Below are 27,944 nucleotides of genomic sequence, written 5' to 3' on the forward strand. Positions count from 1 at the left end.
ATATCATGGCAATGCCCACAGTCATTTTTCCAAACCCAAAACAGCACACAGCATCCTTTTGTCCTTAACATTTCTTAAAATACAAACACAGAGGCCCAAAATCTCAAGAGTTCTATGATCTATAAACCTGTATAGTAGATGTGCAATAATATGTAAAATGTAAACATACTTTAAAAGAAAATGTCTATTGAACAGTAGGACCATTCACAATATTGTATCACTTTGGATAGAGTAGCCCCACCTCACCCCTCAAAAACACAAATTTATATTTATACAAGCTAAATTCAAGGTCCAGTCAATCAGCTTTGATTTCTCAATAACCTTCACTTTTTGGTTTTTTACCTAACTGGAGTAGGTAAATAAATTCAATCTGACAAACATACAGAACACTGCACCCAACGACACCAAAACACACATTCTTTTTAAATGCACATGAAAGATTCACCTATGTTTGGTCATAAAAGATTCTCTATAAATTTTAAAAGACTGAAATCATGCTAAGTGTATTCCCAACCACAGTGGAATGAAGCCAGAAATCAATAACAGAAGAAAAACTGGAAAATTCATGAATACATGAAAATTAAGCAATGTACTCTTAAGCAACCAAGGGGCCAAAGAAAAGGTCACTAGGGAAGTTAGAAAATACTTGGAGGGGAATGAAAATTAAAACACAACATACCAGGAAAAAAAAAAAGGAAAGCCAAAGCAGTGGTCATAGGGAAATTTATAGCTATAAATGCCTACACTAAAAAAAAAAAAAAAAAAAAAAAAAATCTCAAGAGACAAAGAAGATTATCTTAAGCCAATCATCAAGACGATACAGGAATTACAAATATTTATGTGTCCAGATTGCAGCACCCAAATTTATAAAGTATATACCAATAAAACAAAAAGGAGATATAGATAAAGACAGCAACACAGTAATAGTAGGGGACTTTAATACTCTACCCTCAATGATGTATAGGTCATCCTGACACAAACAGGATTTGGACAACACTATATACCAAATGGACCCAACAGACATATACTATCCAACAGCAGCAGAATGCACATTCTTCTCAGTGCACATGGAACATTCTCCAATATAGATTATACATTAGGGTCACAAAACAAGTCTTTATAAATTCAAGAAGACTGAAATTATATCAAGTATCTTTTCTGACCACATTGTATAAAACTCAGTAGAAATCAGTAATAGGGGGAAAATTGGAAAATTTACAAATGCATAAAAACTAAACAATACACTCCTGAACAATCAATGGATCAAAGAAGGAATCAAAAGGGAAGTAAAAATAACTCTGGATTAATGAAAATGGAAACATATATACCAAATTGTATGGGATGCAGTAAAAGCAGTTCAAAGAGGAAAGTTTACAGTTAAAAATGCCAACATTAGGAAAAAAGGAAAGATCTTAAATAAACAATCTAACTTTATACTTCAAGATCTAGAAAAAAAGAACTAAGCTCAAAGTTAGCAGGATGAAGGAAATATAAAGATTAGAGCAGAAAGGGGATCCCTGGGTGGCTCAGCGGTTTGGCCCCTGCCTCTGGCCCAGGGTGTGATCTTGGAGTCCTGGGATCAGGTCCCACATCAGGCTCCCTGCATGGAGCCTGCTTCTCCCTCTGCCTGTGTCTCTGTCTCTCTCTCTGTGTCTCTCATGAATAAATAAAATCTTTTTAAAAAAAAGATTAGAGCAGAAAAATAAAAATAGAGAACAGAAAAACAATAGAAAAGGTGAACAAAACTAAGAGTTGGGTTTTTTAAAGATAAACAAAATTGACGAACTTTTAGTAGACCACCCAAAAATGGAAAAAGGACTCAAATAAATTATAAATGAAAAGAGGACACATTACAACTGATACTACAGAATTACAAGGATCATTAATAGCCTACTGTGCACAATTATATGCCAATAAACTGGACACTCTCAAAGAAATGGATAAATTCCTAGAAACATGTAACCTACCAAGACTGAATCATGGAAACAACAGAAAGTCTGAACAGACCAATAATGAATAAGGGCATTGAAGCACCAATCAAACACCTCCCAATAAAGAAAAGTCCAAGACCAGATGGCTTCACTGGTGAATTCCATCAAACATTTCAAAGGAATTCATACCAGTCCTTCCCATCACACCACCCTTCCAGAACTCAGTAGCCTACCTTAGAGAACCTGACAGCATGGGCGTGCTGTGCAGCCTCCAGCTGAGACTTGGTGAGCTGTAGCTGTTCCTTCAGCATGTCAATCTCACTCTGGAGCTTATCAGTCTGTGCCTTCTTCTTATACTCTGTTGCAACAGAAATATGTTATTAAAATACCACCTCCTCTGAAACCTAACTAAAAATTTACAGGGTACAGTCTCATTGATAAGACAAAAACAAAGGAAAGTGCTCTGACTTGGGATATTATTACTTTTTCAGGCCACACAAGCCAATTACTTGCAGCCCTTCATGTTATAGGGTGCTGAATTACTTGTAGTAGATTCTTTCAGCCACTGTGTTGGATTATCCTTCAGAGACAGTGCGAGAGCCCATTCAGGGAACAATAAGGATGACAAGGAATAATCCTGGGCTCCTCTTGGAGATGCCAGTCTCAATGAGAGAAGGGAAGCAAGTTTCTGCTGCAGGTACCACCATACTGGAAATTTCTATGGTCACCAACCTTCTGGCTCCCACCACACTCTCCTGAGAACCCCATCAGTGCTAAGACAAGCAGAGGCTGGCAATCAAAATGCAAACTGGGGCCATAAGCTGTCCATAGGGCCAAAACGAGGTACCAAAAGGTTGTAAAAAGGAAGCAACAAGTGAAAGAGAAGGTACTTATGTACATGTACTTACATGAAGATGTGCACATGACTGAATGGATATACATGTGTCTGTGAGTGTAGACATGAAAGGTATGGAAACCAAAGTAGAAAGTCAGAATCTCAAAGATGACCTGAAGAAATAATACTCATTTCAGAGTCTGAAATACTTTCTGAAACGAGTATGAGATAGAATAAGATACTGAAACAGAAGAGAAAGAAGGTCAGTTTCACACTGAAGAATGGTAGGTTAATTAAAATATTTAATCTTCCCAATTTCTCCAACATACTGCTAAATTGTATAATGGTCCATGATTTACAAATGAAATTTTCGGCTGTTCATACTGTTTATACAAAGCTTTAGCTGTTTCCTAACTAAATCTGTTTGTCTGAAATAGGCAGGGATGGAAGCAGACTGGCCCAAAAAGGAGGCTAAAGCAAGCTAGGAGCACACTTGTTGAGATGCTAAAAGCATTTAAACCGTAATGAGAATTTCTGTGGGTTACTGTTCTGTAGGCAATCTGCAGAAAGCTTTGATCTGAGAAGACCTGGCCATTTTTGTTTGTTTACATTAAGAATATTTACATAACAAGAAACCCGGTTCCTGGAGAAGCACTGAACCCCTTGCCCTCTCTTAATTTCCCCCTCTATACATGGTTAATTCACATCAGCACCCAAATACATCTTCCTATCTCCCACATCAAAGGAAACAAAAATTTTGCCTTGGTCCCACATTTCCCTCCAGACAATGCCTCGTGTCTCTGCTGCCCTTCCCCACAAATGGTACTTAAGTAAATATGTAGAATGTGACCCCTTGCTCACCTGGTTCTCAGCTTAGCTCACTCCCTTTGGGCTTTTGTTCCCACCAACCCACAGAAGCGGTCATGTCAAGGTCAGCAGCAGCAGCCATCGTGACAGCAAGAATCAATTCTCGGTCCTCATCTTACTCTGTGCCTCAGGGAACATTCGGGAAACTGGATACTGCCTGCCTTCTGGAAACACTTGTTTCCCTTGGTTTCCATGCCAACACACTCCCCAGGTCTCCCTTCTGCCTCCATGACTATTTCTCACTGCCCTTGGCTGCTCCTCGCGTTGGGAGAGCCGCAGGGCTGGCTCTCGCCGTCTTCCCCTCTCTAGGTGAGCTCATTCAGCCCAGCTCTGCTAAGGACTTCTGGGTTTAGATCTCCAACCTGGGCCTCTACCTTGACCTCCAGATCCCCTGCACCTCCACTTGGATGGTGACAGTATTGGGACTCAAGTTTACCCTGACCAAAACAAACCCTCTGCCCCTAGGTCCCCATCTCAGGAGCTATCACTGCCATTCACCCAAACGTGTAAGACAAAAAACCCAGGATTGGCTTTCTTTATCTCCTTGCTCTCGTGCAGACTCACACCTCTGCGAGCTCCATGTGCCATGCGTCCTGTCCATCCTCACTTCTCTAGTCTTCCCTGGTACCGTCTCCATCCCACTGCCATGTCACTCACCTGGGCTACTCTGGCAGCCTCCCTCATTCTTCCACCTGCTTCCACCACTGCCGCCGCACTCTCCACCAGCAGCTGCCCATATTCCCAGCCTTTGAAGGTCCCAGGTGACCCGACCCCCTCCCCTCCAAAGCCCTGTACGCTACTGCTTTGCACACTACTGCCTTGTTCATTCTACTCCACTAACCTTCTGTGCGTTCCTCAAACACACCATGCTGCCCACCCCCACCAAACGATCAGAGCTGCCCCTGCCTGGGATATTCACTTCCCAGACTTTCCCCACGCTGGGACCTCCACGTCATTCCCATCTCTGATCCAACAGCATTTCCTCAGTGAAGCCTTTGCTGACTACCTCCAGCCCATTCTTTCTATTTTATTTTCTTTGTGGCCTCTGCCAGCATTTGAAAAGAACTACTCATTTGTTTGTTGAAGTGCGTCTCCTCCGCCCCTCCTAGCAGATCGTAAGACTCCAGAGGGCAGGACTTGGTCTAGTTCGCTTGCACCCAAATCCCCCGGCCTGGTGCTGTGCATGGCACCTAGTAGGGGCTCAGTATTTATTTAATGAATGAACAAAAACTATGATACTTTCTTTTAAAAGGGTCAAGAGATGCATTGGACTATGTCTTACTGAAAGGAGAAAAAGGTACCAAAGGGAAGACAGCTCTTTGAAGTTGAGCCCATGACTTACCGAGGTGAGAATCTTCAGGGTGGCGCCGCTGGATGTGACTTTGTAGAAAAGCTTGGTTCATAAAGGCCTTGTCACAAAAATGGCACTGGAAAGGAGACAGCAACAAATCCAAGTGTCTATAATGAGTCTGTAATGAGTCCTTCCACCTAAGTTTAATTTTTTAAAAAGATTTTTATTTATTTATTTATTTGAGGAAGAGTGAGCATGAGCAGGGGGGAAGGAAAGAGGGAGAGGGAGAAACAGGCTCCTCACTGAGCAGGGAGCACGTTGCAGGGCTTGGTCCCAGGACCCTGGGATCATGGTCTGAGCTGAAGGCAGATGCTTAACCACCTGAGCCACCCAGGTGCCCCTCACCTAAGTTCAATTAAAATTGGGATACCTAAGGCACCACCTCCTCTTGGGAATTCTTCCCCCAAAGATACCACCCTACCAGGGAATACTAAAAACAGGACTAAAAAGACTACTATAAACCAGGGTGTTCTCCCCAAACTGAGCACAAGGCAGTGAAAACCATCTCTTGACACCTAAAGTAGCCCATTCCGGTGCCTGCAGGAACCCTGATGCTGTTCCCGTTAGACAGACGGTTCCCAGCCTGTCACCAACTTGTCTGGGACACTCTAGCCACATCAGTCTTCTTTCTGTCCCACAAGCAGGCTAATTTCAGCCTCTACATCAGCTCATGCCCCACCTGGATCTTTCTCAGACTTTCCCCCCTTGGCTCCTGCCTGACATTCAGGAGTTGCTCAGCGAGCATCTTCCACACTGGGGAGGAAAGGCATGTTCTCCACAAGACCTTCACGGGTGGTCTTCCTGCCAGTCCCTGTCCCGGCACACTGCCTTATTTTCAACATTGCACATCTCACCAGTTACTATTTCCACATTTATATACTTCACTTGTTCACCATCTCCTGCCCAATGCCTCCTGGTTCCAGAATGTCATATTCCTGACAGCATGGGCTCTTGCCTATCTTATTCAGAGCATTTGCCCTAGAGTCCAGCATTAATAAATGACCACATGCTTAGAAATGTTTAGCCTCCTAAAATGAATTTCACTGAAAAAATAATCAGTCTTACCAATATCTCCATTTTCCACTTTAATACTGATTCAAATTTTAAGCAAAAATTCAACTTGCTTCATCTATACCTTTGTCCCTGGATCACGCTGAATTAAACCCTGGATGTTATGTATTTTCATTTGTTAGTATATTTTCATTTGTTACAATCTATCTCTAAAAGGACTTACTTTGAACACAATCCTAATATTATTAGTCCACCTTTTAAAATGTGAAAATTGCTTAATAACAACACATTAAAAATTATTTGTTTCCAATATTTCACACACTTAGAAAAAAATTTTAGTTTATTTGGAGTCAGGATCCAAATAAGCCCAAATCCTGCAACTGCTCATCATGTCTCTCAACTCTTTTTACATCTATAGATTGCCCTGCATCTCTCTTTTTCCTTGCAATTCATTTGCCAAAGAAACTGACCTTGTGTCCTGCAGTTTCACCCAGTTTGGATTTGGTGGTTTCTTTTTTTTTTTTTTTTTTTTTTTTTTTATGATAGTCACAGAGAGAGAGAGAGAGAGAGAGGCAGAGACACAGGCAGAGGGAGAAGCAGGCTCCATGCACCGGGAGCCCGACGTGGGATTCGATCCCGGGTCTCCAAGATCGCGCCCTGGGCCAAAGACAGGCGCTAAACTGCTGCGCCACCCAGGGACCCCGGATTTGGTGGTTTCATTTCCATTGTGCTATTAATGTGTTCTACTCATGCACAACATTGCCTTACTTTGAATCAGTATACCTACATCACAAGATCAGGTTGTCTTTCCCAGAAAACCAACAGTATGGCATATATCTTGGCATTGCATTTCAGGGAATCTTTGACCTATCTTTCCAGCCTTCTCTGCTGCTTGATGACTGTTGGGTTTCCTTATGGTACATAATGGACTGCCCACGTGACTCAGGTGTCAGTGTGGAGCTATGCACAGCACTGGAGAAAAGAAAGGATGAAGAAACCTAGAATATGTGACTTTTAATTTCTAAAAAATGGAAAATAGATATTTTAACTATTTGAGTAATACAGAAAAGCTATGAGCTCAGGGTAAGAAGGTGTTCCCACTCCATAAAGAATAACCTGACATTTTGACTGCATCAAGATGAAAAACATCTGGGGTGACTCAGTGGTTTAGTCAGTTAAGTGTTTGCCTTCAGCTCTAAGCATAATCTTGGGGTCCTGGGATAGAGCTCCAGATCAGGCTCCCTGCTTAACAGGGAGCCTGCTTCTCCCTCTCCCCCTCTGCCCCAACTCTGGCTCGTGTGCACTCTCTGCACTCTCTCATTCTCTCTCTCAAATAGAATCTTTAAAAATAAAAATTAAAGATGCAAAACTTCTATTTGACAAAAACACCAAAATAAAATTAAAAGACTTCATTCCCAGATATGCAGGTAAGAAGCTTGAAAATTGCCACTCCATCCTTACAATAAGTAAAAAGCTGAAGAGACTAAAAAATCAACAACTCTTCTTGGATCCATAGGAGAGGAGAAGACACAGGGCAAACGAAGCTTGTAGAAACAGACATTGCTCTGGAAGTCTTTGCTAATGTATTACAGCAAGAAAAAGAAGTAACAAATATACAGACTGAGAAGGAAGACACAAAATTTTCCTTGTTTGTAGATGATACTAATGTCTACATAGAAAATAGAATTGACAACAAAAACCCTCTGGTACTAATATCGTTGTACAGCAAAATTGTAGGATATAAGGTTTATATACTATAAAGTCAACTGTTTTCCTATATTCTGGTAATGAAAAAGTGGAATTTGAAATTCAAAACACACCACCGTTTACATTAGTACCCCCAAAAATGAGTTCTTAGGTATGAATCCAACAAAATATGTACAAGATCTATATAGGGATGCCTCGGTGGCTCGGTGGTTGAGCATCTGCCTTTGGCTCAGGATAGATCCTGGTCCAGAATCAAGTCCCGCATCAGGCTCCCCTCAAGGAGCCTGCTTCTTCCTCTGCCTATGTCTCTGCCTCTCTTTCTATGTCTCTCATGAATAAAATAAATAAAATCTAAAAAAAAAAAAGATCTATATGAAGAAAGCTTCAAAGTTCTGAAGAACAAATCAAGAAGAACTAAGTAAGTGACTATCCATCCATGTTAATGGATATGAGGACTCAATATTGTCAAGATGTCAATTCTCCCTAACTTGATCTATGGATTCAATGCAATCCCAATCCAAATCCCAGCCAGTGATTCGTGAATAGCAACCAACCGATTCTAAAGTTTGTTAAAAGACCCAGAATAGCTCACATGGTATTGAAGGAGACAGGCAAAATTGGAGGACTGATGCTTCTCAATTTTAAGACTCACTACATAAAGCTATAGTAGTCAAGACAGTGTGGTATCATCTAAAGAACAGACAGACAGGGCAGCCCCAGTGGCCCAGCGGTTCAGTGCTGCCTTCGGCCCCGGGGTGTGATCCTGGAGACCCGGGATTGAGTCCCACGTTGGGCTCCCTGCATGGAGCCTGCTTCTCTCTCTGCCTGTGTCTCTGCCTCTGCCTCTCTCTCTCTCTCTCTCTCTCTCTCTCTGTGTGTGTCTGTCATGAATCAATCAATCAATCAATCTTTAAAAAAAAAAAAGAACAGACAGAAACACTGGGGCAGAAGACAGAGCCCAGAAACAAGCCCATATAAATATCATCACCTGAATTTTGAGAAAGAAGCAAAAACAATACAACGAAACAAAGATAATTTCTTCAACTATGTCCAGCCCTGGAACAAGTGGACATCCACATGCAAAAAAGAACGCCCATACAGAGTTCATATCCTTCACAAAATCTAACTCAAAATGGATCAAAGACCTAAATGTAAAATATAAGTGGATCACAGACCTATAAAACTCCTAAAAAATTACATAGAAGAAAACCTTGATGGCCGTAGTAATGCCTTTTTAGATACAACACGAAAGGCACAATCCATGAAATAAATAATTGATAAGCAGGACTTCATTAAAATTCAGAACTTCTGCAAAAGACAATGTGAAGAAAACGAGAAAACACCCACAGACTGGGAGAAAACATGCAAAACACATGACTGATAAAGAGCTGTTATCTAAAATATATAAAGAACTCTTAAAACTCAACTAAAAGAAAACAAACAACTAAAACACAGATGTTCTTCAGTAGGTGAACAAATAAACAAACTGTGGTCCATCTAGACATTGGGATATTATTCAACACTTAAAAGGAAGAAGCTATCAAGTCAGGAAAAGACATGGAAAAACATTAAGTGCATATTACTAAAGAAAATAAATCAATCTGAAAAGGCTACATCCTGAGTGATTCCAACTATATGACATTCTGGAAAAAGCAAAATGACAGACAGTAAAAACAGTGGTTGCCAGAGGTTGGATGGGGATGCAGAGAACGAATTAGGTCATAGCATTATCAGATGCATATTTTATTTAATTTTTTAAAAGATTTTATTTATTTATTCATGAGAGACACAGGGAGAGGCAGAGACATAGGCAGAGGAAGAAGCAGGCTCCATGCAGGGAGCCCAATGCGGGACTCGGGACTCGATCCTGGGACTCCAGTTTCACGCCCTGAGCCAAAGGCAGACGCTCAACCACTGAGCCACCCAAGGCGTCCCTCAGATGCATATTTTAATCTATGTCTCTCTAACTGCAAAATGCATGCTTTTTCTTCCCCCAACACTCATCTCCAGTTCTGAGACACCAAAAAACTGCAACCAGGGTCAGAAATTCACTGACAGATTCCAAAATCTGCCCATGGTGCTAAAGCATAGAGAGGAATCTAAGTCTTCCAGCTATGAAAACAAAAGGTCGTCTTGGAATGAGTCTAAGTTCTGTTATGATCCACTGGTGTTTTTAAATTTTTAATTAAAATAAATAATTGGAGGGATGCCTGGGTGGCTCAGTGGTTGAGTGTCTGCCTTCGGCTTAGGGCGATCCCAGAGTCCCAGGATCCAGTCTCATACCAGGCTCCCTGCGGAAAGACTGCCTCTCCCTCTGCCTGTGTCTCTGCCTCTCTCTCCATGTCTTTCATAAATAAATACAATCTTTAAAAAATATATAAAAAATAATTTGATAGCCAAATCTTTAGTATAGATTTGCCTTTACACATGGCCACAATATTTTCTCAGCTGTTGGAGGTCTCTATTTAAACACAAATTCATGGGATGCCTGGGTGGCTGAGTCGGTTAAGCATCTGCCTTCGACTCAGGGCATGATCCAGAAGGTCCTGGGATTGAGCTCCACATCAGGCTCCCTGCTTAGTGGGGAGCCTGCTTTGCCCTCTCCCTCTGCTCCTCTTCCCTGCTTGTGCTTGCTCTCTCTCTCTATCCCATGCTCTCTCTCAAATAGATACAATCTTTAAAAAAAAAAAACACACAAACTGATGACTGTAGGCTAAAGTCAAGTAGCTATTTCAACAAAACCAAGGGTCTTCCTGTAAATTTTATGATAGGCCGAATATCCCTAAACACAGGAACCTGAAGTTGAAATAATCGTAACACCTTGGAATCCCAGCTAGCTTATGCATCAACTTTTCTTAGTAGCAGTCTTGACTTCCCGTGTCTGAATCACTGATTCTTGCAGCATCAGCACTGCAACCACTATTTAGCTCCTAGGAAAGGTGTGAGGATTCACATACATCACAGGTAGTCACAGCTCACTATCAAGAAGCCACTGTGGAAATCAACATGCACACATCAGATGCTGTTGGCTGACTTCCTTATGCCACACATGCATTATCTCATAGAATTCCCAGAATAGTCCTAGAAGTTACCTACTACTAATGTTCTCATTAGTAAGAGAACATTACTACATGTTCTCTTGGCGTTAAGTGACTAGGCGTTAAGTGACTTGCATAGTAGAATAGTTAGGATTCAAACCCATGCAGTCTAACTCTGGAATTGTCTCCCTAAAGGGCTCACACTGCTCAGAGACTCCACGAAGACATAATGGCAAGCCACCAAAGACTCGGCTAAATAGGAAAAAGTGGTCCGGTCACTTCTATCTTTTCACGGTCACACCTACGCACACTATACACCTGGTCATTCTGAGTCTGCTGAGTGGCCAAGTTGGCAGGTATCACTCATTTCATAAAATCGAGCCATTATCTTTATTCACACACATCATTCATACTTGAAAATCTTTATAACAGCTATTTCTATGGTAACCAAAAGAATGAAAAAATGTTCATAAACATAAAACTTCTGTATGTTTTGGTTTTAATATTTTACCGATTACCACCAATGCTAAAATTTTTTTTAAAAGATTTTATTTATTCATTCGTGAGAAACACAGAGAGAGAGGCAGACATAGACAGAGGGAGAAGCAGGCTCCTCTAAAGAGCCAGATGCGGAACTCCATCCCCGGACAGGGACCACGTCCTAAGCCAAAGGCAGATGTTCAACCACTGAGCCACCCAGGCATCCCTAAACTATTTTTTTTTTTTGAAGATTCATTTATTTATTTTAGAGAGAGAGAGAGAAAGAGAGAGCCAGAGAGCACATTGGGGAGGGATACAGGGAGAGAGAGAATCTCAAGCAGACTCCCTGCGGAGCCTGGAGCCTGATGTAGGGCTCAATCTCACAAACCCGCAAGATCACGACCCAAGTGGAAACCAAGAGTCAGATGCTCAACCGACTGAGCCATCCAGGCTCCCCACGCTAAACAATTTTTAATGTCTAAGTAGAACCCATTCTACTCATTGTATAATAAATATATTTATAAAAGGCCTATCAGCACTATTTTTAAGTACATAGTTTCTAAATGGCACTTATGAAACAAATAGGCAATGAGCAACATCATGTGTCATTTGAGGATTATACCTCAGGGTTGTATACCCAAGGCTGACCACTAAGCCTTTCTGACAGTATTCTCTGCCAACTGTTCATCTATCTTAAGTTCATTTTTCCCATGGCTCCTGCTGCTGAGTTGGTCCTTAAGCACTATGAACCACCCCATTATCTGTGCGTAAGCCCAGTTCTCTGCAATCACTCATACCACTAGTACCTAAGTCCACTGAAGCTTTTTTTTTTTTTTTTTTTAATAAACTTTACTCCTACTGTGGAGCTCAAAGTCACAACCCTAAGTTCATGCTCTACTGACTGAACCAGCCAGGCAACCCATTCCCTGAGGTCTTTTAACTCTTCTTTGGCCAAAGGGACTACAATATAAGGGAATAAAATCAATCTCATCAGCCTGTTGTTTACTCTGATATCTTTATCCAACATTGTTGATACCCTTTGCGATTCCTCCACCTAATTGATAAAAAAAAAATAAGTACACTGATTTCTGTTATACCCAAAAATTACAGTATTTATCTTGAGCTCAATGTCTAACCCATAGTAGTGATTAAGAGCAGAAAAGCAAGAGGTTTTACTTCTTTAGATACTGTTGTTTTACTAATAAAATATATTTTAAATACAACCTGTTCAATTAAAGCACACTGTTGGGGGCAGCCCAGGTGGCTCAGTGGTTTAGCACCACCTTTGGCCCAGGGTGTAATCTTGGGGACCCGGGATTGAGGCCCATGTCCGGCTCCCTGCAGGGAGCCTGCTTCTCCCTCTGCCTGTGTCTCTGCCTCTCTCTCTCTCTTTCTGTGTCTCTCATGAATAAATAAACAAAATCTTAAAAAAAAAAAAAAAACCACACACACTGTTGTTCTTTTTTTTTTAAAGCTATTCTTTTTTAAATTTTTTAAAATTTTTTATTTATTTATGATAGTCACAGAGAGAGAGAGAGAGAGAGGCAGAGACACAGGCAGAGGGAGAAGCAGGCTCCATGCACCGGGAGCCCAATGTGGGATTCGATCCTGGGTGTCCAGGATCGCGCCCCGGGCCAAAGGCAGGCGCCAAACCGCTGCGCCACCCAGGGATCCCCCACACTGTTGTTCTTTATCACTAATATCATTAGTCAGTGTTTTTGTAGTCAGGAGATATACACATTGAAATAGTCAGGAGCCGGAAACTCACTGTTGAATGGTTCAAAAATAATAGTATGTACATAGAAACTGAGTAAATAAAGCAACTGTGGTAAATGTTAATAACTGGAGAATCTGGGTGAAGGGTTTATGAAGTTCTCTGCACTATTCTTACAACTTTTCTGTAAGTCTGAAAATATTTTGAAATAAAACCCCCACAAATTTAGTCATACCAGATCATGCGGGGGGGGGGGGTTGGCAGACCTCAACAGCAATTTGTACATGGTTTATTTTTCATTATATCGATTAGGATGCAGTTTCTTAAACAACCTGCATGTAGATGGCTTTAAAACAACACTGCCACTGCGGAGGTTGTTTCATTATTAATCCTACGGTCCTCTACGGAAGGTAATGAACCATGTCACTTGTTGGTTACAATTACTGCTCCGCTTAACTACGGAGAAACGGGGTGGGAGAAGCAGTGATCTAGGAAAGGGATTCTCAATATCCTGGCCGGTGGGGATGGAGAGCTTCACTGGATCATGAATCGGAATCACAAGGCAGTGTCCCACCTGGTAGTAGCTGGCTTTGGCCTCGATCATCAGCTGCTGGGTGGAGATCATCTTCTTCCTGCGCTTACACTCTTCCTTGAGTAGCTTAATCTCCCCAGCCTGCTTGGTGAGGAGCGTCCTGCTCTGCTCACCCTCCTCCAGGCTCAGGCGCAGGCGCTCCTCCAGGTGGTGCAGCTGCGAGGTGAGGAACTCCTGCGAGTGCAGCAGGTACTCGATGGTGAGCTGCGCCAGGCGGATGAGCTTCAGCAGCACCGGGTCCACCCCCGACTGGCAGTGAGGGCACTTCTCGTCCTCCAGCTTGCAGAAGGTGATGTTCATGATGTTCTCCTGCAGCGTCAGCACGTCCACGGCCCCCGCCACCTTGTCCACGTCGATGGCGCTCAGCCGCCGCCAGTCCACGCTCTCCAGCCGAGGCCGGAACTGGAAGCAGGGCAGGGGGCCCGACGCCGCGCGCTGGGGGGCACAGGCCATGGCCGCGGCTGCGGGGCCGGCTGCGGGGCCGTCGGGGCCGCCGGGGCCGCCGGCCAGCGGGTAGTAGACGTGCTTCTGGAAGGGCTGCGGGAAGTGGACAGCGTGGGGATGGGGAGGGGGGCCGCTGGGGCTGGGGCTGGGGCTGGGAGGGGAGCCGCCCCCCGCCCCGCGTCCCCCGGGCAGCGACCGCCCTGCCCTTACCATGCTTGGGAGAAAATCCGCCGCCTCCGCTGGCCTCCGAGGAGGGGGCGGGCCGGGCCGCCGCCGCCCCACCCCTCGGGAGCGGGCGATGGCCGGGTCTCCGGCGGCCAGGCCGTTGCTATGGCAGCGCCGCGGCGGGGGCCCCGAGCCGAGGGCGCGCCTGCCCCAGAGCGGTCAGCGTGCGCCCAGGGCCCTGCGGGGCCAGAGAAGAGCCGTGGGCCAGCGCGTCCTCCCGAGAGGGCACCCCCGGGCCACTCCCCTCCCTGGCTCTGGGGCTGACGCTCCACGATGCCCCTACGGCCTTGGGGAGCCCCAACCCCGGGGCACTTCTGCTCCCAGCTGCCAGCCTCTGGTTATTCACTCCTGTCCCCTTCGGTGTGGAGATCCGAAATGCCTACTGAGCCTCATCCTTTACACGCAACTTAAAAAACGTTAAGCAGCAAAACTATGTAAAATTACACGAGATGTTGGGGAATTGGCTGCAGAAGAACAAGAACAACACTCTTGCAGCATAACAGAAATATTCTGTATTTTGATTGTATATTTTGCTTTTTTTGTTTGTTTGTTTGTTTATTGTGTATTTTGATTGTTGATTACCTGGGTATACACATCGTCAAAAATGTATCGAATTGTACACCGAAAATTAAGGGTGCATTTGTATATTATGCGTCAACAAAATTGGTTAAAATATTAAATTTGTGAAGTAGCTAACTATGTTTGATGGCAGGCTCTCTGAATTTCTTTTTTTTCTCTCTCTCTCTGAATTTCTTACACCCAACACACTTTTTTTTAGATGCTTTCTTCCTCTGAGTTGCCTACCTAAATATAAGATACTGATAGAAGGACAAATCAAGCAACTTCCCTAGATATTAGTACTTCACCTGTCTTTCCAAAAGGATACATTTTCAAAATGTGAACTTAAAAAAAAATTTAAATGGAGGAGAACTTTAATCATCAGCTTTGTACCATTAAGCTTTAGCCGGGCCTGTTATTTACCTTACAAACTTGTGTGGCAGCCGCATTGTTATCTGGAGAGGCTAAAATACCTCTAGCAGCAACTTGCGGATCACAGGCCTTTCATTCTTGGGGGGGTTTTGGGTGCCCGTAGCTACCACAGAGATCAGTGAGCTGAAGAAAAGCCACACATTCCTCAATCCACCGGGGATTCCCTGCTTGGAACAATCCTCAGGAATTTTGTTTTCTTTCCTAACAGCCGTGCATGTGAATAGAAGAAAGGAAAACACAGTTCAGAGTAACTTAAAGCAAAGTCGTAATATCAAATATTTTTAGCACTTTCCAGATACCGTGAACTAGAAATAAACCCATATATAAACATGCAGGAAATGGAGCATGCACTTCATATGACTTCATATAAACGGTACATCCAAATCGCTTGTAATGGGCCTTTGGGGTTTAAAAAAAAAAAAAAAGAAGCATTAACGGTTCACTGCAGCGGGCGTAAAGACTTACAGACCTAGGTATCAAGTTCGATTCTTCCATTTACTCGCTGCTTGACCTCGGACAGGTTATGTCCGCCGCGTGCCCCGGCTTCCCAGCCTGTTTGGAGGACGTGAGGATACCGACCTGGCAGGTCTGCGGACGGTGGGCTCCATCCACTGGGCTGCAGGGTCCGCGGGAACAAGGGCCGGGCTCCTCTTGCTCGCCGGTATGTGTCCTCAGCACCTCGCAAAGGACAGGCAGAGGGAGGGTGGAGAACCTGCCAAGGGGACACGTGGATAAGGAATGATTGAATGAACTGGGCCTAAGTGTCAGCTCCCAGGCCGTATCCCTCCTACTCGCTGCGCCTCCGGCGGGCTCGGGGGCTGCCCCGGAGCTGTGGGCCGAGGCCGGGGGCCGAGCCGGGGCTCCCCGCGCGCCCCCGCGGCGGTCGCGGGAGGCGCCGGCGGGGCTGGCTGGGGTCGCCGCGGCCGCCTGGGCGCACCGGGCCGCGCTGCCGGGCCTCCGTGCCCCGCGCTCGGATCTCGGTCCCAAGATGGCCGGAGCAGCAAAGAAGGGGGCACGTTTTCGCGGCCCCCCCCGCCCCCCACCCCCCACCCCGGCGCTGGGCTGCAGCGCGGCGCCTCGGGCCGCGGGCTCGCTGCGGGGACAAAGGCCGCGCCGCCGGGCTCCGGGCTGCCGGGCTCCGGGGAAGGCTGGGCGCCCGCGGGCGAGGGGAGCGGGGCGCGCGGGCGGCCGCACCCCGGGGGCTGCGGGGCCCGGCGCGTGGGCGGGGGCCGCCGCGGGCTCCCTGGGGCTCCCGGCGCAGCCCCGGCCGCGGCTCACCCCAGCTGCGCGCTCCAGGGCGGGTGCCGGACGCCGCGGGCGGGCGGGGGCGGCGCTGGGGACCAGACCCCAGAAGCGCTGCTGGCTCGAGGCGCGGCCCACGGCGGCGCGGAGCGGCGGGGCGGGGCGGGGCGGGAGGCGGCGGGAGGCGGCGGCGGGCCGGCTCCTTCTTCCAGGGCGCAGAATGCAGCCTGTCTAGCTTGGGCAAGTCGTGGCGCGGCGGGCCTGGCGCCGTTCGGGCCCTCGCAGCCTCCCGGCCGGGGCTCCTCGGCTCCCCCGCCCCCCTCCCGCCCCCTCCCGCCCCCTCCCCTCTGCGGCCTCCCTCCGGCCTCTCCCCTCCGCGTCCCGGCTCCTCCGGCAGCTGGGCGGGACCGAGCGCGTCTAGACCGCCGCGCTAAAGTGCGCTCCGCCAATCCGGCTGTGGGCGCAGACACGTGGTGCCGGGGAGCGCTCGGTTGCTGGCGGGGGATGATCTCCCCGGGAAGGCTTTTCAAAGAGAAACCAGATTCTCTCCAGCCCTGCGGCCGGCCGGGCCTTCAGCTGGCTCATTTACTATATAGGTGCTTCGTGCGAAATCTCCCCCAAGAAGAGGTGCGTTTTAATCGCTGAAGTCTGCAGATGCAAGATGCAAGGAGCCTCCAACAGGCCATCTAACGCAGCTCTTGGGCTTTCCACTCGACTGACGTGGGAAACGGGGAGTAGGCACTCTTCAGGCAAGCCCACGAGGATTAGACCCAACTAAATTTCCGCATCTCTTCCGGTTATGTCCACTTTAGGACGCAAAGCAAGGCTCTCTGTTGGTGGAAAGTTTGGCAGTGGGAGAGGAGATGTCGTAGGACAAGAGTAGTGTGACTGTATTTTTAACCTGAAATTGGAACACTTGGTCTGACAATCGGGCAAAATTCGGCATTTTAAAATAAGGAGTAATCCAGAAAGTATGCATATAGCATTTTTTACAACCGTGAGATCGATCCAGATGGAGGAATTTGAGTGCATCGCAAAATGTTAGTGTCTGCTGTAGCACAAATTGTTCTTCACTCATTAAGGAGTAACTACAGAATCTTTGCTGGAGGGTAACCTGGTACCATAAAAACGCTTTTCCTTGTGCTTCTCCCTGACCAAATCAACTTTGTACCATACTTAGCACAAGGCTTCAAACATGGTAATAATTTAATAAGCAGTCATGTGAATTCTTTTCTTTAGTTTTTTTTTTTAATTTATTTACTTATGATAGTCAGAGAGAGAGAGAGAGAGAGAGAGAGAGGCAGAGACACAGGCAGAGGGAGAAGCAGGCTCCATGCACCGGGAGCCCGATATGGGATTTGATCCCGGGTCTCCAGGATCGCGCCCTGGGCCAAAGGCAGGCGCCAAACCGTTGCGCCACCCAGGGATCCCTTTTCTTTAGTTTTTACTTTGAAATCATTAGGTCTAGGACAGCCTTGGTGAGATTTTAAAATTCGTTGAATTTTAAAATACTTAAATTTGAAAGTGAATCCAAGATTCATAAGAATCCTTTAAAGTAGAATAGGAAGAGATCTCTAGGTAGATTTTTCAGGTATTAAATGAAGTAGAAAAGCCATTGCTTTGCAAAGTCTATACTCTGTAGCCCTTTCTGGTCTGTGTGTGTGTGTGTGTGTGTGTGTGTGTGTGTAGGATAATTGTTTAACATTATTTGATGATATACTATTTGAGTTACTTGTATCATCTATTCCCCACTGTCAGTACATTACCCCATTTATGTAGAGTTGGAAGAAATAAAGTGAACCAGTTGGCTTTGGCATGGCACAGCAGCAATAATGCATTCTTGATTCTTTCAAATCTCTTACACCAATTAGCACAGCCCAGCAGGGAGTGGCCATGATAATTAAATAATTCAATTTTAAGAAACTATTTAGGGGTACCTGGGTAGCTTAGTGGGTTAAGCATCTGCCTTTGGCTCAGGTCATGATCACAGGGTCTGTGATCCAGCCCTGTGTCAGGCTCCCTGCTCAATGGGGAGCCTGGTTCTTCCTCTTCCCTCTGCCCCCCCCCCGCCCACGCCCTGCTTGTGTGCTCTCTTACTCTCTCAAATTAATAAATAAATAAAATATTTTTTTAAAAAATTTAAAAAGAGGGATCCCTGGGTGGTTCAGCGGTTTGGCACCTGCCTTAGGCCCAGTGCGTGATCCTGGAGTCCCAGGATCGAGTCCCGCATCGGGCTCCCTGCATGGACCCTGCTTCTCCCTCAGCCTGAGTCTCTGCCTCTCTCTCTCTCTTCTCTGTGTGTGTGTCTCATGAATAAATAAATAAAATCTTTAAACAAAAAAAATTTTTTTTAAAGAAACTAGGTATCTTTCTCCTCCAGTAGACAATGAGAACTTCAGTTATTCTAGCACATTGAGCACATAGTAAATGCTCAAATAAGTATTTTTTTGAAGATAGAAATGGTCCTAAAAAGGGGAAATAAAATATTGGTGAATATTGATCATTATAGTAAGTAAACAAAAATGTTGTGGCTCAATTTATTTCAGATTTTTGTTTCTATTTCTCTTGTTTGAAATGAGCAAGTGTTAGAAAATGAAAATTGCATTGAGGCAGGCAGGTGGGGGTGGTGATTAACATCAATTTATTATTAAAATTATTAAACATAATCAGGCCTCACAAGAGTAAAACCAAGATTAGGTATCCAAAGCAGGACTATGAAGCAAAATAATTAAAAGGTATTGAATCAGACAATACATGTCATTTATGTCTTATTTTGATCACCTGGCCAATGTCTTTTAGTTATAATTATAATATCATATATATATAGTGTCAAGAGTCTATAAAATGTATACGTACAAATTGAAGATTAATAGAATGAACACATGTGTATCCATAACCCCGGTTAAGAAATTAAACATTCCGGGGATCCCTGGGTGGCTCAGCGGTTTAGCGCCTGCCTTTGGCCCAGGGTGTAATCCTGGAGTCCTGGGATCGAGTCCCACATCTGGCTCCCTGCATGGAGCCTGCTTCTCCCGATGTCTGTGACTCTGCCTCTCTCTCTCTCTGTGTCTCTCATGAATAAATAAATAACATCTTTAAAAAAAGGAAATTAAACATTCTGAGCATTTTCAAAGGCCCTCTCTATGCACCCCACCATCACATCCCTCTCCATCTTCCTATTTAACAATTTCCCTAACTCTGGGATTAAGTCATTACTTTCCCCTTATAGTTTACACATTATACATATATACACACTATATATAGTACATTATAAATATATGTACATACATACACACTATATATATATACATATATTAACCATATATCATGAACTGTATATAATACATAATATTATTTACTTTTGGAAAATTGAGTAGCAAGCCTAAACTATGTGGAGGTGAGTCAGATGAGTATCTGGGTCCATACTACCTTTACACATAGGCAAGAGAACTTTCACCCAAGTCTGGCTGTTTACAGAAGTCCCAGGAGCTAAACTCAGAATCTGTGTTTTCTCATTCAAGACCATGTTCCAGCTACATGGAAGCCTAGAATTTCCTACATAAACAGCCATGCCAACTTCCAGAGCCTATATGGGCTGCTTCCCCACATCTATCTTCTCAAAGGACTGTGCTGCTTATGACTAGGCATATGGGATGGCCTAACCATTTTAGAACTTCTAATAGAGTTATTTAGAAGTACTAAATAGTGTAGACATATGGGTTGGAAGGTACACACCTATGCACACAAGTCCCCTCACTAAAACAAACAAACAAACAAACAAACAAACAAAAACAATTCCCCTCACTAGCTGGGATGATGCTGGGTGGGAAGAGTTGCTGCCCTTGGACCCTCACTGAGAATACAAGAATTCTGAATTCAAACCTGGTTTTGCAGCCTTAGCTTCTTTTGAATAACTTAAAATATGATGCTGGCAGGCAGTTATAAATATATATATTGCAAACTCTAGGGCAACCATTAAAAAAGTTTAAAAGTATTACTAACATGCTAAGAGATAAGATAAACAGAATGGTATAAAATGCTCAACTCAGGGGCACCTGACTGGCTGTCTTGGTAGAGCATGTGACTCTTGATCTTGGGGTTGTGAGTTCTAGCCCCATGTTGGGTGTAGAGATTACTCAAAAAGTAAAATCTTAGGGGCGCCTGGATCAGTCAGTGAAGCACCAACTTCACTTCAGTCAACATTCAACTCTTAGTTCCAGCTCAGGTCATGATCTTAGGGTTGTGGGATGGAGCCCCATGTCTGGCTCCATACCCAGCACAGAGTCTGCTTGAGATTCTTTCCGCCTCCCATTACCTCCCCCTCTGCTCCTCCCCTATTCCCACTCTCTCAAAGAATACGTACAATGAATAGAAAACAGTTATAAACATGTAAGATAGTAACCCAATTATATCAATAATCATTTTAAATGTGAGTGGCATAAATAAACCACTTAAAAGACAGATTGGGGCACCTGGGTGGCTCAGTTGGTTAAATGTCTGCCTTTAGCTCAGGTCATGATCTCAGGGTCCTGGAATGGAGCCCCATGTCCAGTCTCTGCTCAGCAGCTTCTCCCTCTGCCCCTCTCTCTCCTCATGCTCTCTCTCTCTTTCTCAAATGAATAAAATCTTAAAATAAATAAATAAATAAATAAATAAATAAATAAATAAATAAATAAATAAATAACAGATAGAGATTGTTTTTAATCAGGCAGAACTTGGATTCAAAAAATTCAAAAAACAAAAAACAAGCCCCAGCTTGTTATCTTCAGTTCAGACATAAAGACTTAGATAGGTTAAAAGTAAAGGGATAGAAAAAAGATACACCATGCTAATACCAATCAAAAGAAATGAAGAGGGATCCCTGGGTGGCACAGCGGTTTGGCGCCTGCCTTTGGCCCAGGGCGCGATCCTGGAGACCCGGGATCGAATCCCACATCCGGCTCCCGGTGCATGGAGCCTGCTTCTCCCTCTGCCTATGTCTCTGCCTCTCTCTCTCTCTCTCTCTCTGTGTGTGTGACTATCATAAATAAAAAAAAAAAAAAGAAATGAAGAGCAGCTATATTAGTTTCAGACAAACCAGACTTCAGAACAAGGAAGATGATCAGAGATTGAGGGGTACTGCATAATGATGAAGGGATTAATGTTCCAAGAAGACATAACAATCCTTGGCATGTATGTACAGTTGACTTTTGAACAATGCAGAGATTAGGGGTGTCAACCCACACACACACAGTTGAAAATCCATGTATAACTTTTAACTCCCCCAAAACTTAACTACTGATCAGCCACTGTTGACTGAACGCGATACCGATAACATCGTCAATTAACACGTTTCGCATGTAATATGTATTATGCACTGTATTTTTTAAAGATTTTATTTATTTATTCATGAGAGAAAGAGAGAGAGAGAGAGAGAGAGAGAGAGAAAGGCTGAGACACAGGCAGAGGGAGGAGCAGGCTCCTTGCAGGGAGCCTTACATGGGACTTGACCTCAGGTCTCCAGGATCACACCCTGGACTGAAGGTGGCGCTAAACCGCTGAGCCACGGGGGCTGCCCTATACACTGTATTCTTGCAATAAAGTAAGCTAGAGAAAAGAAAATATTAAGAAAATCATAAGGGGGCACATGGGTGCCTCAGTGGTTGAGCATCTGCCTTTGGCTCAGGTCTAAAAAAAAAAAAAGAATATCATAAGGAAAAGAAAACACATTTATAGCACTGCCCTGTACTTATTGAAAAAAAATGTATCAATGGACAACGCACAGTTCAAATCTGTGTTGTTCAACGGTTAACTCTACTCTATCCAAAAACAGGAGGGTACATGTTCTTCTCAAACTCACATAGAATATTCAGGGAGATAGACTACATTCTGGATCATCATACACACCTTAATAAATGTAAAAGAATAGAAATCATACAAAATGCATTCTCAGAGAATAACAGAATTAAACTAGAAATCAGGGGATCCCTGGGTGGCGCAGCGGTTTAGCGCCTACCTTTGGCCCAGGGCGCGATCCTGGAGACCCGGGATCGAATCCCACGTCAGGCTCCCGGTGCATGGAGCCTGCTTCTCCCTCTGCCTGTGTCTCTGCCTCTCTCTCTCTGTGTGTGTGTGTGACTATCATAAATAAATAAAAATTAAAAAAAAAAACTAGAAATCAATAGCAGAAAAGATAGCTGGAGAATTTCAAAACATTTGGAGATTAAACAACACAGTTATTTTCTAAAGATTTTATTTATTTATTCATTAGAGACACACAGAGAGAGGCAGAGACATAGGCAGAGGGAGAAGCAGGTTTCTTCTGGGGAGCCTGATGAGGGACTCGATCTTCAGACCTAGGATCATGCCCTGAGCTGAAGGCAGACGCTCAACCACTGAGACATCCAGGTGCCCCTAAATGACATATTTCTATATAGTACACCACTCAAAGAAGAAATCTCAGGAGAAAAATTTAATTTGGAGCTAAATAAAAAACCGAACTTATCAACATTTGTGAGATGCAGTGAAAGTAAAGATTAGAGGGAAATTTGCTGGTAAGACACGAGTCACTTTGATTCACACTCAAGGGGAGAGCACCTAGATTTGCCTTTTGAAGCATGGAAACATCAAAGATTCTGAGCCCATCTTTTGAAACCACCATAGCCACCCAAACCTTCTTTTGGTGGTTCCCTATGGCCTAAGCAGTGAAATGGCTTGATGGCAATTTCAACTTACAATTAAATTAAACCACTAATGTATTGCCTTGAACTCACTCAGATCTGGAAGATAGGTTAAAAACAAAAACAAAAACAAAAACCTGGGGATGCCTGGGTGGCTCTGTGGTTGAGGCCTGCCTTTGGCCCAGGGTGTGATCCTGGAGTCCCGGGATCGAATCCCACATCAGCCTCCCTGCAATGAGTCTGCTTCCCTCTCTGCCTATGTCTCTGCCTCTCTCTCTCTTTCTTTCTCTGTGTCTCTTATGAATAAATAAATAAAATATTAAAAAAAAAACTAAACCTGTCAAGGAAGGTGTCTCAGTCCTGGCATTTGTGGTGAAATGAAAGGGATCATACAAATCAAATAAGGACTTACGGTTTCGTGACCTGGTGTTAGCAGCTTTTATGTGGGCACACGCATCTCGAGCTCCTCCCGTGCCCCTGAGATCTGGGAGTCCATCCTAGTGACAGCTCTTGCACCCAGAATTCCATGTCTAGAGAAGGCTTTTTGTACAGAGCTGTCACTTCTCACAGGAGATGGGTACAGAATTAGCTCACTATGCCTTCATGCCTCCTTCCTTGGATGTATCTTCCTGCTCTGTAGAGGCTGGAAAGCTAAAAATAGTGCTTTCCAGACTCCTTTCCAGCTCATATTCTGGAAGCAAATTGGTTTCTATCAATTAGATGCACTCTTGAATGACATGAAAGAGAGATGTGAGACAGAAGCTCTTCTGCTACTGTTTTTGCTGGCAAGCAAGGCCACGTGAATCAGAGCATCAGTAGGTAAAGGCAGCCACTGACCTAAGCATGTCTTTTTTTTTTTTTAGATTTTGTTTATTCATGAGAGACACAGAGAAAGACAGACAGAGACAGAGACACAGACAGAGGGAGAAGCAGGCTCCTCACAGGGAGCCAGATGCGGGACTCCATCCCTGGATCTAGGATCATGCCCGGAGCAAAAGGCTCAACTACTGAGCCACCCAGGCGTCCCGACCTAAGCGTGCTAATCACAACTTTCTTTCTTTTTTTTTTATTATTTAAGACCTTTATTAACAGGTGCTTGCCGTTTGTTGACTTTTTTGAAAAAATCAAGTTGTAAACTTTTATTACAAATTAAAAATGAGGGGATCCCTGGGTGGCCCAGCGGTTTGGCGCCTGCTTTTGGCCCAGGGCGCGATCCTGGAGACCCGGGATCGAATCCCACGTCAGGATCCCAGTGCATGGAGCCTGCTTCTCCCTCTGCCTGTGTCTCTGCCTCTCTCTCTCTCTCTCTCTCTCTCTCTGTGACTATCGTAAATAATAAATAAATAAATAAATAAATAAACACAAAATCTAAAAAAAAAAAAAAACCAAATTAAAAATGAGGTTCTTAAAAATCTCAACTTGACCAGATATGAAACAATTTAAAAACCTTTAAAGGTGTATTGAGAAAAACCAGGCTTTTTTTTTTTTTAAAAAAAAAACACGTTTATCATTACCAAAAAGAGACGTCTTTAGGTAAAAATAATAAAAACCCCATGCTGCATAGATAATGCAGATAGTTCTATTTATCTGGTCAATGGGCAAAAAGCAAGCACTTAAGGTCTTCAGCTCCAATCTTTTGTTCATTTCTTATTGCTGGAATTTCATCTTCATTTCTTCATGTTGGATGACTAAACCGGATGATGGTAGAGATGGTAAGCCGGCATTTACTCAGCCCCGCCCTGCTCAGCCTCGGGAGCGGACGAATTCTCAGCTGGTGGATCGGCTGCTTTTGTCTCTTTGCCATCTTGTGGTTTAGGGTTTTCTGGGCGTCTGCGTCGGTAATTGAAGTTGCGGCGGTACCGACGTTGAGGTGGCTGCTGACCTTGGGTCTCATCTCCTTGATTTTCCTTATCTTCCTCATTTCCATCCTCTCTAGGCTGTCTTTGACGAGGAGGACCCCTACGGAATCGTGGTCTATAACCTCGATACATATTCTGTCTCACTGGTCTACCTTGTTCTCCTGCACCCTGGTTGTCAGCACCTTCCATCACTTCTCCCTGCACAGGAGGGTTGGAATATTGTGGTCGACGCCCGTAGGGTCTCCGCATGTAGTAAGGTGGGAACCGTCGCCTGCGGTAGGGCCGGCGCTGTTGGGCCTGGCCTTCGGGAGCACTTTCCGATCCCTCGTTCTTTTCCCCACTCTCACTATTCTGGTAATTCTGCTGGTAATTGCGTGGAGGACCCCTGCGACGTGGATAGCGTCTATAATGGTTACGGTCTGCTGCATATTTACTGCCTTGCACTGGAACTCCACCAGGGCCTGTAACATTTGCTGCCTCCGCACCCTTTTCTCCTTCAACAACATCAAACTCCACAGTCTCTCCATCTCCTACACTGCGAAGGTACTTCCTGGGGTTATTCTTCTTTATGGCAGTCTGGTGTACAAATACATCTTCCTTGGTGTCATTCCTGTTGATGAAACCATATCCGTTTCTTTCTTTCTTTTTTATTTATTTATTTATTTATTTATTTATTTATTTATTTATTTATTTATTTATTTTATTTATGATAGTCACAGAGAGAGAGAGAGAGAGAGACAGAGAGACAGAGAGGCAGAGACACAGGCAGGCTCCATGCACCGGGAGCCCGACGTGGGATTCGATCCCGGGTCTCCAGGACCGCGCCCTGGGCTGAAGGTGGCGCTAAACCACTGAGCCACTTGGGCTGCCCAAGCCCATAGTTTGTATTAAGGATTCACACTTAGTCTTGTATAGATCTATGAATCTTGGCAAATGGATAATATCGTATATCCAACATTACAGTCTTATACCGAAAAATTTCACTGTCCTAAAAGTTCCTTATGTTCCATGTATTCATTCCATCCAAGCCCTGGTAACCACTGATTTTTTTTTTCTAACTCTTATTTATGATGGTCACAGAGAGACAGAGAGGCAGAGACACAGGCAGGCTCCATGCACCGGGAGCCCGACGTGGGATTCGATCCCAGGTCTCCAGGATCGCGCCCTGGGCCAAAGGCAGGCGCCAAACCGCTGCACCACCCAGGGATCCCCATATCCGTTTCTTACATTGAACCATTTTACTGTTCCCAAAACCTTCCTTGCGATGACCTTCTTGTCCCCGCCGGCAGGCGCCGCCGCCGAAGTGAGGCCGCCGGGGCCGCCGCTCCCTGCGCAGCTGCCGGTGGTGCGGGGCTTGGTGTCGGCCGCGCTGAGGGCGTGGGGCGGGGGGCGGCTGCTGGGTCTCGGCCTCGCTGCTCACGGCTGCGGGATGGTGACTGGGGCGGGCTGCGGCAGCTGCGGCTCCTCCCGGGGTGTGATGGTAACTAGGCCGGCGGCGGCGGTGGGGCTGCTCAGGGCTCTCCCTAATCACAACTTTCAACAATGTCAAGTGGCTGTTGAGACAATGGTGGCTTTTTTTCTTATCAGAGTATCAAACTCCAGAACTTCTTGGCTCTGAGGCTGCCCTTCTGCTCACGCTCCTCCATCTCTTTCAGTGATTTTGCAAGCGTCTAGTTGAGTGTAATTATCTTACTGCTCACACTGTCTAGAGTGGCTTCACCTTCCTACCATAAAGCCGTATTGACACCCCTTAACGACATATACTTTTCGTTACTAAAATGAGAGTTTATATCAAAGATGTGGTGAGGAGGCACCTGGACTAGGTGAGCATAATCTATCCAATCCTTTGTTGTCGTTGTTGTTATCAACATTGTTTTTATTAATGTATCCAGTCCTTTATACTCTCTTCCTCAAGTGTCTGAATTCCTTCCTTTATACTTGTTAAAGAGCTTCTGACCTTGGGGATATAATTTGTTGTGGGACAAAGTTCACTACACTTTTACATTGAACAGTCTTTTCCTGACTTGTTATCCTCTGAATACATGATCTCTGGGAGGTGCCCGTATCTATACTTTCTGCTGGATAGAATAGTAGGGACTATGTTCCTGACCTAGCAACCTCAAAGTCTATTCCCATTTTCTCCCAATTTGGGGGGATATCAGATAATGAGTTTCTACAACTTCTAGGCGTCTAACTCTGATGTACCAATATTCGCCGTTGCCTCCTTGTCCCCTTACCAAGGCCATGAGAAATGTAGCTGGTTGCCATAGCAGCAGTGTGACTTGGCTTCGGGGGGAGATTATTAGTTCTCACATGCAAAGGTGGCAAAGTGTCCTCAGGCAACGAAAACAGGGTGAGAAGTTATTTCAGGACGGTTTGAGGTCTTCAGTTCCTATACACCAGTTCCTCTCAAACTTTCATCGGCGTCCCCTGGAGGACATGCCAAACCCCAGAGAGCTGTATCCTCCCCTAGAGTTTCTGATTTAGTGGGTCTGGGTGAGGGCTAGAAAATTTGCATCTCTAACAAGTTCCCAGGGGATGCCAATGCCACTGGTCTGAGGACCATACATCTTTGAGATGCACTGCTCCGAGATTTGATCTCGTTCTCTAGTTTTAAGTTGTGTTTTGGGTGAAAAACAACCATTGTGCAGCAACTATGAGGCTCCCAGAGCCCCAACCTTAGTGAAAGAACAGTGCCAGTGAATATTAATGGGAGCCTCAGATTCTCCTGCCTCATATTAGCCAAATAACTCATTCCAAACACCCCACATTTCCCCAAGGGTGCCCATTTTCTGGTACAAATGTCTGTATTAATTACATTTCCATTCTTTGTCAATAACAGAAACTGATTCTGTTAGCCTGTTAACGTAAATGGTGGGGTGACAGGTAGGATCATGGATAGCTCACATTATCAAAGGAGAAATCAATCAGGCTTCATGAGAGAAAGTAACCAGGTGAGTGCCAGAATTTCTCTGTAACTCAGGTCAATCTTTCTGCCA

General features: G+C 44.7%; 2 protein-coding genes across 6 annotated transcripts in view; both read right to left on the reverse strand.

The window, feature by feature from the left end:
• The window catches only part of DZIP1 (DAZ interacting zinc finger protein 1), a 55,492-nt gene extending 38,752 nt beyond the window's left edge, over positions 1 to 16,740 (reverse strand). The window contains exons 1-7 of one of the 5 annotated variants that reach the window (XM_055335939.1): positions 16,464 to 16,740; positions 15,765 to 15,897; positions 15,177 to 15,386; positions 14,181 to 14,373; positions 13,509 to 14,063; positions 4,976 to 5,060; positions 2,165 to 2,289 (exon numbers count right to left, since the gene is read on the reverse strand). In XM_055335939.1, the coding sequence (XP_055191914.1) occupies positions 2,165 to 2,289; positions 4,976 to 5,060; positions 13,509 to 14,063; positions 14,181 to 14,183 (768 nt within the window). In that variant the 5' untranslated portion in view covers positions 14,184 to 14,373; positions 15,177 to 15,386; positions 15,765 to 15,897; positions 16,464 to 16,740. The other 4 variants (XM_055335936.1, XM_055335940.1, XM_055335937.1 and 1 more) reach the window with 4 other exon arrangements.
• A 7,839-nt stretch (positions 16,741 to 24,579) lies between these two features.
• LOC129516484 (Y-box-binding protein 1-like) lies at positions 24,580 to 27,589 on the reverse strand. The gene is made up of 3 exons (XM_055335880.1): positions 27,514 to 27,589; positions 26,188 to 26,367; positions 24,580 to 25,583 (listed from the first exon to the last, which is right to left on the reverse strand). The coding sequence occupies exons 1-3, from the start codon at positions 27,587 to 27,589 to the stop codon at positions 24,811 to 24,813; spliced, it is 1,029 nt and encodes a 342-aa protein (XP_055191855.1). The 3' UTR covers positions 24,580 to 24,810.
• Positions 27,590 to 27,944: the final 355 nt, after the last annotated feature.

This window comes from Nyctereutes procyonoides, unplaced genomic scaffold, assembly GCF_905146905.1.
Source record: "Nyctereutes procyonoides isolate TBG_1078 unplaced genomic scaffold, NYPRO_anot_genome, whole genome shotgun sequence".
Taxonomy (NCBI): domain Eukaryota; kingdom Metazoa; phylum Chordata; class Mammalia; order Carnivora; family Canidae; genus Nyctereutes; species Nyctereutes procyonoides.

What these genes read in the sequence shown, in the direction of transcription:
- LOC129516484 (XM_055335880.1), bottom strand. Translation starts at nt 27,589, where the DNA reads ATGGTTGTTTTTCACCCAAAACACAACTTAAAACTAGAGAACGAGATC. An exon ending in GAGCAGTGCATCTCAAAGAT is followed by an intron (nt 26,368 to 27,513) that starts GTATGGTCCTCA and finishes ACCATCCCGCAG; the next exon opens with CCGTGAGCAGCGAGGCCGAG. An exon ending in CAAGGAAGGTTTTGGGAACA is followed by an intron (nt 25,584 to 26,187) that starts GTAAAATGGTTC and finishes TAAAAAAGAAAG; the next exon opens with AAAGAAACGGATATGGTTTC.